This window comes from Artibeus jamaicensis, unplaced genomic scaffold, assembly GCF_021234435.1.
Source record: "Artibeus jamaicensis isolate MK-2021 breed Jamaican fruit bat unplaced genomic scaffold, CSHL_Jam_final contig_519, whole genome shotgun sequence".
Classification (NCBI taxonomy): Eukaryota; Metazoa; Chordata; class Mammalia; order Chiroptera; family Phyllostomidae; genus Artibeus; species Artibeus jamaicensis.
Genome location: NW_026521871.1, coordinates 12,811,243 through 12,826,051, shown reverse-complemented (window position 1 = coordinate 12,826,051; position 14,809 = coordinate 12,811,243). Strand labels below are relative to the sequence as shown.

The following is a 14,809-nucleotide window of genomic DNA, read 5'->3' as shown; positions in this document are numbered from 1 at the left end:
TTAGTTGTGGCTGAGTGGGAGGGTCACTGGGTCACTTTGCTTAGAAAAGCATGCGTTTGGCAAGCACACGGCTGGCACTCTGGCAAGTCCAGGGGCTGGCAGGGCCCTGGTGTGGCCCAGGAGGTCTCATTCTCCACTGCGAGGGGACCAGCCCCTGCCGCTGAAGCTTCCATTGTCCTGGAGTCTGGCACTTCAGCCTCACTGGAGGCTTTAGGGAAGGAAATGACTCTTCGAAAGGTCCAGGGCAGCAGAGTCACTGCTCAGGCCCTGGGAATGCAGGAATAAATAGACATGCTCTGACCCTCCAGGAGCCCAGAGGCTAGAGGCAGTGATCAGTCCTATACACGCAAAGCTCAACACAGGGTAATGATGGAGCAGGCCTGTCTGTGGCCAGCGGGGGGTGAAAAAGGAAGGCTTCCAGAGGAGGACACCGGGGCTGGCAGAGATGAGAGATGCAATGTGCAGACAAGGGGAGGGCATGCTAACGGGAGGAGAGAAAGTTCAGAAAAGCAAGTTGGAGGCAGCTCATAGAGAGAGCTGGGCCCCTGGATTTGGGGTTTGTCCTTTTCCCTGGGGCTGTGAGAAACATAGAAGGGTAGTGAGCGAGGGCTTCAGCCGTGAAGATTGGAGCCTTGGAGTGACGATCTGGTTCTGTGCCCTGGCGGCCTTGAGAAGAAGGTGGTTTCCATCCAGAGGTCATGTCAGTGGTGGGGGCGAGAGGCAACAATGCCGAGAGATGCTGTTTACTTTAAACATGACTCCATACTTTGTTGCTATTGACTCTCTGTGACCCAGAGGGTCACAGGGCTCACACACAGCTTCTGCTTTCCCCAGAGCCTTCACGTCCCCCCTGCCACCAGGAGTAAAGTCCCAGTGCTGTTGACAAGCCACCTTGGTACAGGCAGATCCAGATGCCGTTATTCCACCCACGCTGCGGCTTCCCGGACAGCCTCCGCCTCTGCTCCTCCCACCCTGTGAGGCAGGTCACTGACCCTACCAGTCAGCTGGTTCGTATAAAAGGTGTGAGCCAGGCCTGTGTGCTCAGCGATGGCATCTGCTTGGTGGCCCTGCCTCATCTTGGCCCTGCTCTCCGGCTCGGTGGCCTTTGGCTTCCCGAGAAGCCCCTCCCAGCTGCTTGAGGTAAGTTTGTCTGGTCTTCACCATCTGGGCCTGACACTCGGGCAGAGGCACCACCAGCCTGAGTGGTCCTTTACATGGGTGAGGGGGAGGGAGAGGGCAGGGCAATGAACTGCAGGGAACAGGGCTGGGCGTTCAGAGAACTTGCCGTTTAATCCCGGGCTTGCTTCCTCTCCAACTGTCAAATGGACGATGCTCCTTGAACTGCTCACCTCACTGAGGACACATAAAGGTCCACATCTAAGAAAAAGAGAGAGGCCTCTCGGAAGGGCTGAGCTGAGCCCTGTGGTGTGCCCTGGTGGTGGGGTGCTCCGTGAGGGGCCCTCATGGATCTGGGGTGCAGGGAAGGGCAGAGTGAGTGGGAGCGTGGGGGCAGGGAGGAGACCTGGGTTCAGTTCTCCCTGCCCGACTCCCCTGGGTAGCCTGGAGACCTGCCCTGTCTGGATCTCGGTTTCTCCATCTATTCAGAGCCCTTCCTACTCTGCTATGTGGCTCCAGGTGGGTCTTATGTCCAAAGGCCCTCCAAGGTGTATGTGGGGAAGGGTCACCACTGAATCTTTGTCTCAGCCTGGAACCTGCACCCCCACCTCAGTGACCTTGGCCTTGTGTTTGTCTTTGCTTTTGCAGAAACGGAGCGTCCTGGAAGGGGTGAGGACTTTTGCCAGGGATGGTGTGGGGTGAAGTAGGGCAGGATGGAGCTGGTTGCCTGACAGCTAAAGAGGTGGGCCATAATAGCGGGTCCCACACAGCTGGCAAATGGCTCACAGCCCCCTTCTCCCAGACCCCCATGTGACTCAAGACCCCCTTGTGACTCAAGACCCCCAGGAAAAAGTGCCACAGAACCATACCCTCTTGAACTACATCAGGTGCAGCCCGGGACAGCCATTCCACGAGCCCTTCCTTCCACAAACACTTGCCAAGCAGTTGCGGGCACTAGGCTGGGCTGGGGACACACAGTGAATGGCCCCGTCACACCCTCACAAAGCACCCTCATATCATGTTTAACCCAGATGTCTCCCTAGAGCCTCCCTCAGTCCATCAAACGCCCGTGGGAAAGAGGATATTGGGGTCGCGAAGGCCCACCCCATGCATTCCCCTCAGCACTGGAAATAGGTGCCTGTTCAGGAGGTAGAATCAGGCAATTACCAAAGGACACAGTAAGACGGTGGAGTGTGATCTTTCCAAATAAAAGTGTGAAAGGTGAACAGGAAGAGCTAAACAGGTCTCTGACCCCACTGGGGCAGACATGCCAAGACCTGGCCTGGCTGGAACACCTCAAGTGGAGGACGCAGGACCTGACCGGAGGATCTCGGAGCCCCTGGAAGCACTGTTCTCAGGGCGATGGGCAACACAGGAGGTTTTGAGTGGGAGGGCGAGAGGGCCACATTTGTTTCTTTACAAGGTCTCACTGGCTGCAAGCTGCATGGGAACCTATTACAGGGTTAAGGAGGCAGAGCAGAACCCCTCCCCTCCCCCTCATTTGCTCCCTCCCTCTCCCCTCTCCTCTTGGCACAACCTGAAGTTCCTATTCATGTGCAAAACTCCCCTCCCTAAGAGACTTCTTGCTGCTGAGCAACCAGTCAGGCTGAGCTAAGGAACTCAGGGGTGCCTAGTGAATAGGGAGAAACAAAGGCTGAATCAGACATGGCCTCTGCCCTCTGAGAAGCCCCTGGTCTTGGAAAGGCCGACGCATGCATAAAGCATTGGGACTGCACAGGCTCCCGTCGCCAAATGGTGGCCAGCTGAACATGGGGATGGAGGAGGCCACCCAAGCTTCCCACTCGAGCGACTGAGACAATGGAGGGGTCACTTACCAGGCAGGGCCTTTGCAATCTATAAAAGAAGCTTGGAACAGGAGTGGCCAGGTTGAATGCTTGGTTTCCCAGTGGCCCGGGTTGGCAGGCCACCCCTGCTGACTGCCATCTCCTCTCCCACAGGTGGTTGATGGCATTGAGGTCTACAGCACCAAGATCAGCTCCAAGGTGACCTCCCGCTTTGCTCACAATGTCGTCACCACAAGAGCCGTCAACCGGGCAGATGCTGCCAAAGAGGTTTCCTTTGACGTGGAGCTGCCAAAGACGGCCTTCATCACCAACTTCACCCTGTGGGTGCACTTAGGCTGCTGGATCCGGGCTCTGGGCGGAGTCTGGCCCAGCATGAGCTCCCCCAACTCTCTCTCCCTGCAGGACCATCGATGGTGTTACCTACCCTGGGAATGTCAAGGAAAAGGAAGTCGCCAAGAAACAGTATGAGAAGGCTGTGTCCCAGGGTCAGACAGCCGGCTTGGTCAAGTAAGTATGGACCCCCAGGCTTTGGGGAAAATGCCTGGTCTGCAATGCAAGGGGTGCAAACAGCAACAGCAATACTTATTATTGTCATTGCAAAACGTGTCTGTAATTCTTACATTGTCTCATTTTCAAGTTGAGGCAACAGAGGCTTAGAGTGTATAGGTGTCTCCACCAAGGGGTTGGGACTTGAACCCAAGGCCCAGGATGGGTGGGGTTATGCAGGCCGTCAGGCATCATTGTCTTGCATCCCCATGCAGGGCCTCTGGGCGGAAGTTGGAGAAATTCACAGTGTCCGTCAATGTGGCCGCAGGCAGCAAGGTCACGTTTGAGCTAACCTACGAAGAGCTGCTGAAGAGGCACAAGGGCAAGTACGAGATGTACCTTAAGATTCAGCCCAAACAACTGGTCAAGCACTTCGAGGTAATCAAGCACCCCTGCAGGCCCTGCTGAAACTGGGACGGGGGACAGAATGGGGGCTTGGGGAAGGGCCTCTGGGATGGAGTTTGGAGCAGGGCTAAGACCACAGGCCCAGGCCTCAGCACTGGCTGAGGAAGCTGGGGGAGTTACAACAGTTCTGGCCCCAGCACTGGGGATAAGTGGAGGAGGCTGGGCTGCACCCACCCAGGTCCTTGGGTGCCGGGCCCTTGGGGACATCACAAAGTGTCTCTTAATAGCCAGTAACTGGTTATGTGGGTGCATCACCTACATTAGATATGAAACCCAAAGAAAAGAATTTGGTGGTGGAAATTGGGCACCATCGGGCAGGTAGTGGGAGAACTTGGGGGTCAGAGTACCATTGGCAGGTCATTTTCTTGGTGGGAGACACCAGGTGTGGCTGCCACAGAGTTGTCCTAACAGCTGGTCCCTGCACCATCACTGACCCCTCTCCTTCCCCTTGGCCTTGTCCTAGAGGCTGGCCTTTGCACTGTCACTGAATAACATTTCCTTCCCTGTGGCCATTTCAGATCGAGGCAGACATCTTCGAGCCCCAAGGCATCAGCACACTGGATGCTGTGGCCTCGTTCATCACCAATGATGTCCTGGGCAGTGCCCTCACCAAGTCCTTTTCAGGGAAGAAGGTGGGACAGATGCCTCTCAGGCCTGGGGGGCAGGGGCAGGGACACAGATCCTGGCAGGACCACTGAACACTAGGGCCTGGCAGGTGCTAGTGAGTATGGGTGTGTCTGCAGCCATCACTGTCTCCCTGGCCACCTGGGTCAGAAGTGAGGTGCTGGGCTGGAGGCAGGGGGCTGCTTGCTCATGATGACCTGCCAGAGGAATTGACCTGCTGCAGGGGCCTTCCGCAAGCCCCCAACCTGTCGTCCCCCCATTCCCCCCCCCCCATTTCAGCAGGTGATTGATTACCTTGAAGTTCTTCATCAGTTGCCTGGGCTGGAAATGGTGGCCGGTGGGGGAAACCATTTATAAAGCCTGGCCTCGTTCTACCTTGGGAGGTGGGCAGGGCAGGTTACTGTCCCTGTTTTACAGATAAGGAGACTGAGACCAGAGAGAGTCATTTAGATCTACCGACTCCACACTGAGGCGTGGAAGATGAAAGGGAATTTTATTCTTGGTGCCGGTGGTTGACTCTGGTCCCCAAGCCCCCAGCTAGTCCAGAGTCTCGCTGGTTGTGGGAAGTGGATGCATGGATTGGTACATGAAATGCAAACCTCAGGCATTCAGGACTCCCAGGGCGAGGCCCGAGGAGCACACACTCAGAGGGCTGCTGGCTTCTGTAGGGCACGGCCCTGCCCCAGCCCTCTCCCACCTCCCTGCTCCTACCCCCCGCCTCTGGGCACCGACACATACCACCCAGCACGGAAGCTTCTTTTCATGGTGCAAAACTCCCCTCCCTAAGTAGCTTCTCAGTGCTGAACACCAAGCACACTGAGCCAAGGGATGGACTTAGCTGGACAGGGAAAACAAAGGCTGAATCAGACAAGGCCACTGCCCTCTGAGGTACCCCTGATCTCCAGGGGGAGAGAGGTGCTTGAAAGGCCAGTGTGTGCTGGGTGGTGGCAGGGCCACCCAGGGGTCTGCCTCTGGGTTCCTCCCTGTGAGGACGTGCCTCGCCCCCTGGGGCTCCCCAGGCTGAGGTCTGTAGTGGGCAGACCCTGGCCGAGCTGAGCAAGGCCCTCCATCTCCCCACTCAGGGCCATGTGTCCTTCAAGCCCAGCTTGGACCAACAGCGTTCATGCCCAAACTGTACAGACTCCCTCCTCAAAGGAGATTTCATCATCACCTACGATGTGAACAGAGCGTCTCCGGCCAATGTGCAGGTACCTCCTCACTGGCTTTGTTAGGCTGGTTGATTCCACCTTACAGTGGGGTGAGGACTGGTACGGGAGGAGCTGCATCTGGTGCCTTCATCATCCTGGATCCTCATTCCAAGTACGGGTTTCCGTCGGGCACCAGGGTGGCAGACAGCCCAGAGCTTGTGTGGCACACTCGGGAAGGTGGGAGTGAGTGTCTGCTTCTATTCGCAAGAGCACCGATGTGCAGTTGCTAAAGCGACAGGGGCCTCCAGTCTGCCTCTCCCCTTTCTAGATAGTCAACGGCTACTTTGTGCACTTCTTTGCACCCCAAGGCCTTCCTGTGGTGCCTAAGAATGTGGTCTTCGTGATTGATATCAGCGGCTCCATGCATGGTCGGAAACTGGACCAGGTACTGTCCTCTGTGCAAGCAGGGGTGAGCACACTTGCACTAAGGGGAGAGATTTCCTGTTGAGTGGACAAAGCTGATATTACCAGTGAAAGAGGAGGAAGGGGAACGGGATAATTAAAGGCACGAAGCATCTGCCCCTCTCATTTCAGGTGGCAGGCACCCCATCACCAGCCTGGGCTGGGAAGAGGCCCGGCTGTCTGCTGCTCCCTCTCCCAGCTTCGTGTCTGTTTGTCTTTCTCTTTCGCAGACCAAGGATGCTCTCCTCAAAATCCTGGAGGATATGAAAGAGGAGGACTACCTGAATTTCATCCTGTTCAGTAATGATGTGTCCACTTGGAAAGACAATTTAGTTCAAGCCACCCCTGAGAACATCCAGGAGGCCAGGACGTTTGTGAAGAGTATTCGTGACCAAGGAAGTAAGAACAGAGTGGGGTGCCTGCTCCCGCTGCTTGTCTCTCTGCCTGAGCAGCCTGCTTCCCCCCTCGGGGCACAGACTTTGCTGGCCCAGGCCCTGCAGACCCTCGCTACAGGTAGAGGTGGGAGTAAGGTGAGGGTCCTCAGGCTTGATCTGATCTCAGGGTATCTTCTCTGCCATCTAAGAAAACCCCTTCTTTCTGTTTTTAACCCATGATCCTGGTGCCCCACAAATCCCAGCAAAATAAGGCTGCAGAGAACCCTTATCATTGGCTGTTTCTTATGAAAAATCCTAAGTGATGTCCCCGATCGTCCCAGTGAGGGGGCTAGAAGGCCATCTGACTATTTTCCAAAGTGTTTTTATGACTGCCATGTGCCTCTATCCCTACAGCAGCCCTGAGAGTCTGGTTTATCCCCATTTGAAAGAGGAAATTACTCATTTTTTGCTCATTAGTCCACATGTACTGAGCACCTCCACACACTGGTGGACTGGGCTCTTGGGCACATGGGCAGGGCCTGATGTCCCAACTCCTCCACCCGGGCCCCCCCCAGCACCCCTCCCATGGACCCCCTCCCACGTTGTTGTCCGTGTGCCAGTGACCAACATCAATGACGGGCTGCTGAGAGGCATCGACATGTTGAAGAAGGCTCGAGAAGAGAGCCTGGTCCCGGAGAGGAGCACATCCATTGTCATCATGCTGACCGACGGGGACGCCAATGTTGGTGAGGCAGGCAGCCATGGCCGTGAATCGGAGCCACGGTGCCTGGCTGCCACTCCTGGCTCTGTAGCCTGCTTGCTGTAAGACTTTGGGCAGCTCTCCCCGGTTCCCCCGTGGGCTGTGAGCCCCTCGAGGGCGGGGCCTGCCTCCGCCTGCCAGGGCTCCCCACCCTCTGCCCTGGGGAGGGCTCACGGCCATGACACCACCAGCTCTGCACTTGCAGGGGTCGGATCTCCTCAGACAGACCTGGTCCAGGTGGTCGTTGTGAACAGCCCTTTATCCCGCAGGTGAAAGCAGACCACAAAAAATTCAGGAGAACGTGCGCAATGCCATCGGAGGCAGGTTCCCCTTATATAACCTGGGCTTTGGCCACAATCTGAATTATAACTTCCTGGACAGCATGGCCCTGGAGAACAACGGGTTTGCCCGGCGCATCTATGAGGATTCCGATGCCAACCTGCAGTTGCAGGTGTGCCTCGCTCGTGCCCGCCCAGGAACCAGGCGCTCACTCCCTCCCCTGGAAGCCATTGCTCTTAGGTTGAAATCTACCTGTGGGTACCACTCACCCACCAGCTGGGTTCTGGGTTTGGCCTCGGGCTACACAGAGCAGATCCGCTCCTTCCACGGGATTGCCAGATCAAATACAGGACATGGTTAAATATGAATTTCTGATTGAAAATGAGCAACGTGTCAGTGTAAATCTTCCCTAAGATTGCATAAGACACTGTTTATGTGCTGGGGCTCCTGTAACACAGTTCTGCCAGTGGAATGGCTTAAACAACAGAAGTTTACTGTCTCACATTTCTGGAGGCTAGAAGTCCAAGATCAAGGTGTTGACAGGCTTGGTTCCTTGTCAGGGCTTTAGAGGCAGATCTTCCAGGCCTCTCTGCCTGGCTTGGTGGTCATCTTCTCCCTGTCTCTTCACACCATCTTCCCTGGGTATGTCTGTCTCAGGGTCCACATTTCCCCTTTTCATGAGGACACCAGTCCTATTGGATTGAGGTTCTTCCCAAAGACCTCATTTTAACTTGGTTACCTCTAAAAAGACCCTATCCCCAAATAAGGTCACATCTGGGGGTACTAGGGGTAAGGGATTTAACCTATGTATTTGGGGATACACAATTTCCCATAACAGACATACTTATGCTAAAACTTAACTTCTTGTTTACCTGACATTCCAATTTAACTGCACGTCTTGTACTTTCTTTCGCTAACCCTGGCAACCCCACTCCTTCCTGGAGGAGGTAACTGCAGCCCCACCCCTGCAGGGGAGCCCCCGGCCATTCATCCCAACTGCTCCCACCCCATGTCCTGTCCTTCTCTCCTTACTTTCATGCAAACATTTTGGCCAACATTGTTTGAGTGCTTTCTATGTGCCAAGAACTCTGTCTCACCGTCTATATTCTTCCTAGTCTCTGCTGGGGGCAGGGCTCCCACACACTGAAGGGCACAGGCCAGGCCACGCAGAAGTAGGGATCGGCCCAGCCCGAGCAACTCGACAACCCTCGGAGGTGTCAGTGAGGGCACGCCCACACTGTCCTCCCCATGTCAGCCCGTCCTGGCGGCCTGAGGTGACTGGGTCCTCGCTCTGATCTCCAGGGCTTCTATGAGGAGGTGGCTAACCCGCTGCTGATGGGGGTGGAGGTGAAGTACCCTGAGAATGCTATCCTGGACCTCACCCAGAACACTTACCCGAACTTCTATGATGGCTCTGAGATCGTGGTGGCCGGGCGCCTGGTGGATGAAGACATGAACAACTTTAAGGCGAATGTGGCGGGTCATGGGGTGAGCTGGGCTGGGGCCAGCTGTGGGTTGGGGATGGGGCACCGGTGGAGCCTGCGCCTACTGGCTGGTGGTCTAGCAGCCCCTGGACCTTGGCCACAGGACTCCAGGGTTCCGTTCCCCAAGCCTCTCACTTTCTTGCTCCCTTCCCCAGGCCACCAATGACCTGACCTTCACAGAGGAGGTGGACATGAAGGAGATGGAGAAGGCCCTGCAGGAGCAGGACTACATTTTTGGGAACTACATCGAGAGGCTCTGGGCCTACCTCACCATCGAGCAGCTGCTAGAGAAACGGTGACCTTGTCCCAGCCCTCACCCAGCCAGTCCCCATCTCAGGCCCCCACCTCAGGCCCCCAGCACTGCCCCAGTGTCACCTTGTGCAGGGCTCTGCTCTGGGGTCCCCAAGAGGAAGAGGACTGGGCCATGCCCAGGAAGCACACCCCAGGCACATTCCCAGCTTTCCTGCCCCCTTTCTGCCTGGCCCCTTGGATGTTGTTCCAGGGGCAGAGCCAGCCTGCATCTGGGGCCGGTAGTGGAGAGGCTGAAGGCTGGGGTCCGGGCTTGGGCCCCAGAGGGCGGGGCCTGGCCCATGCTGAGCACACATCACGAATGATTGCTGCAGTGGCCATTTCAAGCCTCTTGTATTTTATAGGTGGGGAAACTGAGGCCCCTCAGGGAGAAGCACGGCCTGTCCATCTGCCCCAGGGAACTGGCAAATCGGTTTTTTTCCGAGCACTAATGGGCTGCTCTGAGGCTCCTGGCCTGGTGCTGGGAGTCAGAGCAGGGGAAGGTGGGGAGGGGCGGGCCTCCGGGTTGACCCTCTCACCACTCCCCTCCGTACAGCAAGAACGCCCATGGTGATGAGAAGGAGAATCTCACAGCCCAGGCCCTGGACATGTCCCTCAAGTACCACTTTGTGACTCCACTGACCTCCATGGTGGTGACCAAGCCTGAGGACAATGAGAACAAGATGGCCCTCGCCAACAAGCCTGGGGAAGGTGGGCACAAAGAGCGAAGGCCAGACCTCAGAGGCCTTTCTCTAGGACTTGGGCCTTGGGGTGTCAGAGAGGAGCAGGCCAGACTGGGGAGACCCAGACCCACTGAGGAGGAGCCGGCCTAGGGGCACCGAAGAGAAACGGGACAAGGGCTGGGAGGGTGTTGTTGGGGGGCGGGGTGAAGCCATCAGTGTGGACAATGGGGCGTGAGGTGAATAGCGGCTTCCGAGTCTCTAAGGGGATATAAGTAAAGGGGTAAGTAACTGCCCAGAGTAATGTCCAGGGAAGGAGCTTGGGCCACTACACGGAAAGACCCAGTTAGACCGGAGGAAGGACTCCCAGCCTTAAAGCTAGGCCCAGAGCATGTGCCGGGGCACCGTGAGAGGAAAGGGCCCTGAGAGCTGGAGGCTGGGACCAGGCCCGCTCACCACACCCCAGGAGGGGATTCTTGAGTGTCCCTGCAACTGGGCATGGGAAGAGCAGGGCTGGCACTGGGAGGCAGGGGAGGCAAAGAGCTGGTCCAGGTCAGGCCAGGAACTCCTGGTGCCAGCAGACACCCTGTGGGAGCACAGCTGGCTGCTGGGAGGCCACAGCCTGGAGCTGGTTGGACAGGCAGCGAGGTGGCCGCCCTGGCCAGCAGTCTGTGGCTTCTAACACATTTCTCCTGTTCTTCCTCACAGGGCTTGCGGATACAGGTGAGCTTCAGCCAGCAGTGGGATGGGTGTTCCAGGACGGGGACACAAGAGAATAAGGAGGCTTTTCCTAACATGCTGAGGGTGTCCAGCCTCAGAAGGAGCCCTCAGGACACCCAGGGTCAGGTTCCAGTTCTACTGCCACTCATGAGCAACCTTGGGCCAGGCTCTGACCCTCTCCGGGCCTCAGGGCTCTTGTCAGTTGACTAAGGGTTGCTTCCTCTGCCCAAAGGGGACAGCATGAGAGTATGACATGACCTGCAAGATGGGCAATGTCCCACATCAGCCACTCACACTCCATCATTCTCATAGCAGCCCTCTGAGGGAGTCCTCTTATGGTGTTCACTTTACTGTGAGGAAACTGAGGCACAGAGGTTAAGGCTTTTTGCTCAGGGACTCTCTCGGCAGGTGGCTGAGCCAGAACTTTGGCCCAGGCAGCCTGGTTTAAAGTGCCTGGGCTGGAATTCACAGCACCCTGAGCTTCTTTCATCATAAAATTGGAGTCTCACCTCCCACAATCCACCACCACCAGGCAGGGCTTCCCCAACCCCTGACTGCCTGACTGCCTCGCTTCCATCAGTACAGGTTGTTCTAACCAAGCAGTGCATTTGGATCGGGTCATGGCTTTCCCCCTAGAACAGCCTTATCAAGTATACAGTCACTGGTGTGTGTGTGCACATGATAAGTATGTGTGTGTGTTTTACTACCAAGGACAATAGACAGCTGTGAGCCTCACCCCACCCCGGTGGGGTGGAGTTCAAGGGCAGAGTACAATAGCTGTTGTGAGCATTACTCATGACAGAGAAGCCGACCGTCTAATGGTTTGCACTGTAGCCGTACCAAAATGCCATGCCCTTGACCTTAAAGCAACACCCACATTACCACCAGCCCTAGAGAGAAGTTCCCAGGACATTTTCATAGCCTAAGCCTAAGGGTCCCACCCCTGCTCTCTATCTGTCACTGTTGGGGTTTCACTGGACACCAGCAGCCCCAAGACAGGCAGGAGGCATAGGGGTTGGGGAGAGGGCCACCCTACACCCCACTCACAGCTGCCCTCTGGCTTCTTTTTTTCAGTGATCCCCTCCACAGTTTACCTGAGTGAGTAAATGCTGCTGCTGCAGCCCCCTGCCCAGAGAATGGCCCACGGGAGTCCTCCTAAATCAGCTCTCTGGGACAGGCAGATGGTGGGATCTTGAGCAGATGGGGGTGGGTGGGTGGCTGGGTGTTGAGAGCAACAGGGAGCAGGGAAAGGGGCATGAATCAAACTCTGGGCAGGGTCCTGGTTCCTCCCCAGGCCTGCTTGTTCTGTTCATCCCTCTCTCCCTTTGCATCCACAGACAGCTACCAGCAGCTTCCTTCACCACCTTCCTACTATGGTGAGTTCCCCGGTTCCTCCTGGGGCAAGACTCAGGGCCCAGGACCCAGGGCCCAGCACTTCCTGCCTGTCTAGGAGTTCACCCCACAGGCCAGAGGGTGAGGAGAGGGAACAGTGAAAGGCCCAGGACCCAGGCCTTTCTCTGATGTGCCTTCAGTGGATGGGGACCCCCACTTCATCATCCATGCCCCAGAGAAAGACGATGCCATCTGCTTCAACATCGATGAAGACCCAGGCACAGTGCTGCGTCTCATTCAGGACCCCATCACAGGTGGGGGCTGTGGGCTGGGGCCAGGGGCTCTTCCTGGGAAGGCCTGGACACCCCCCGGGGTAGGCGTAGGGACAGGGTCATCACTGCCCATAAGGCACCCATCTTCATATGCAGATTGCATGCTGGATGGGGCTGTCTAGGACCATAGGCTAACCAAGTCCCCCAGGGGCCAGTGTGTTTGGGAGATGGTTAGAATTAAGGGCAGCCTGACCCTGAGCCCAGCCTATATCTGGGGAATAGTTTTTGTCTGAATGCTACTCCCCTGTCCAGGCAAGAGGCAGGGCTACAATGTGGGCCCTCAGCCACCGGCGTGACCCAGGAGTGTCTAGGAACAGATGACGTTAGCTCTAAAGTTCTGCTCTCTTCTTGGGACTTCCACTCTACTGCTTCTCAGCGCGTCTGGCCGAGGGGAAGCCCCGCCCTTTGAAGGCCAGCCACACTCGGGAGATCTCACTGGTCTCTTGCCACCCGTGTCTCTGGCAGGCCTCACAGTTAATGGGCAGATCATCGGTGACAAGAGAGATAGCTCTAACTCGGAGACCAGAAAGACTTACTTTGGCAAACTGGGCATTGCTAATGCTCAGATGGACTTCCGGATTGAGGTGACTCCGGAGAAGATTACCCTGTGGAATGGGGCTGCACAGAGCACATTCAGCTGGCTGGACACAGTCACGGTCACACAGGACGGGTAAGGCCCCACTACTGGACCTCTGAGGGGCACTGTGGTCCGATGATCTAAGGAGCCCAAAGGGTTTGGAGAAACCCTGGGACAGTAGAGCCGTAAGGAGTAATGGAGGAGACTGGTGGCTTCGGAGACCAGCCCCTGCCCAGTGGAAGGTGACTCTGGTGGACCCCAGACAACCCCCTAGGTGCCCTGTCAGAATTGGTATCTCAGGACCAATCATAGGGCTGACCTTGAGCAAAGGGCTGCATGGATGAAAGTTTTAGGAGGGCGTGGCAATCTGATAATAACAATAATCCTACTTGCATCTTCTCTGGCTGAACTGACTCATTCCCCAACTCCTCAGCCTCTCCTATGCCTGTAGATTGCTCAGAGCCTAGTGGTCCTCAGGACAGGAGTGTTACTCTCACTGAGGCTCAGAGAGGGGCAGAACCTGCCCAAGGTCACACAGGAAGCCAGTGGGTGAGCTGGGACTCAGTCCCCAGCCTCCCAGTTCCCAGGACCGTCCCCTCTCCTGTTTACAGAGGTGCTAGGACAGACTCAGTGAGGGGTGTCATTGGCATGTGTGAGGTGTCTTTTCCTCAATACCCGAGGTAGTTTCTGGAGTCTGTGGTCTCAGGTGCCATGTATAGGGAAGGCCCTGCGGAGATGTCCTTGATTCACATGCCTGGTGTCATGGCCAGTGTGCCCTTTGCTGCCCTCCTCTTCCTTCCTAGGCTGTCCGTGATGATCAACAGGAAGAAGAACATGGTGGTCTCCTTTGGAGATGGGGTGACCTTTGTGGTGGTTCTGCACCAGGTGTGGAAGAAACATCCTGTCCACATTGACTTCCTGGGCTTCTACGTGGTGGACAGTCACCGGATGTCAGCACAGACACACGGGCTGCTGGGTATGGAATGTTCAAGCTTCAGGTTGTTCACAGGGCAGAGGGAAAAGCCGTGTGAAATGCCATCCTAGTCACCCCAGACCCAGCACTTAACACCCCATTCAGTCTTTACCTTGACCTTAGAAGGCCAGTGGCTGTGTTACCTGGGGTGTTGGCAAGTGCTGACAGCATGAATGCTTTTATTCCCAGGACAATTCTTCCACCCCTTCGATTTTAAAGTGTCTGATGTGCACCCAGGCTCCGACCCCATGAAGCCACAGGCCACAATGGTGGTGAAGAACCATCGGCTGACAGTCACCAGGTGAGGGGACTCATCTGACAACCTCTCCCTGCCCAGTAACAAGCCAGGAGGAAAGATCCCTCTCTGCCTACACATCGGCCCAGCAGGCTCTTCTGCGGGGCACCCTCATTTCCCTCTGGGATCTTGGCGCCCTTTAGGGCCCTCCGAATCAGAAAAAGGCCTAGCTTGGCCCCCTAGGAGAAGTAATTATGCAACCTCATTCCTGACTGAAGAACTCTGGACTTCTAGAATTAGCAACTTCACTCCCTCTGTCAGCAGGAGGTCGATAAGCATGGCCACCACCTTGCCCACCCTGTGCATTACAGCGTCTCTCTCCTTTCCGCAGGGGCTCCCAGAAAGACTACAGCAAGGATGTCAGAGATGGCACCAAGGTGTCCTGCTGGTTTGTCCATAACAACGGCCAAGGGTTGATTGATGGAGCCCACAGAGACTACATTGTCCCTGACCTGTTCTGAGGTGGCCGGTCCAGCTCGTCTGGCACCTGGACACAGGGCACAGAGCTGAGCCTGGGGGGACAGCAACAATAAAGGCCAAGGTGGAGACCAGACCGCTGCCAGCCTCTGCGCGCCTCCCTGAGTCCCTGCTCTGGGGACACCAACCAGT

The 14,809-nt window shown here is 56.3% G+C and overlaps 1 protein-coding gene across 1 annotated transcript; it reads left to right on the top strand.

The window, feature by feature from the left end:
• The first annotated feature begins 896 nt into the window (after positions 1-896).
• On the top strand, positions 897-14,751 carry ITIH3 (inter-alpha-trypsin inhibitor heavy chain 3). The gene is given in 23 exon segments (XM_037134721.2): positions 897-1,108; positions 1,110-1,140; positions 1,765-1,785; positions 3,075-3,241; positions 3,324-3,428; positions 3,683-3,845; positions 4,391-4,504; positions 5,579-5,704; positions 5,973-6,089; positions 6,337-6,505; positions 7,101-7,226; positions 7,510-7,691; positions 8,822-9,007; positions 9,159-9,298; positions 9,848-10,002; positions 10,680-10,694; positions 11,766-11,789; positions 12,029-12,067; positions 12,224-12,337; positions 12,821-13,025; positions 13,736-13,908; positions 14,095-14,206; positions 14,532-14,751. Coding segments are annotated over 23 exon segments (2,811 nt in total). The 5' UTR covers positions 897-911; the 3' UTR covers positions 14,662-14,751.
• The last annotated feature ends 58 nt before the right edge of the window (positions 14,752-14,809 follow it).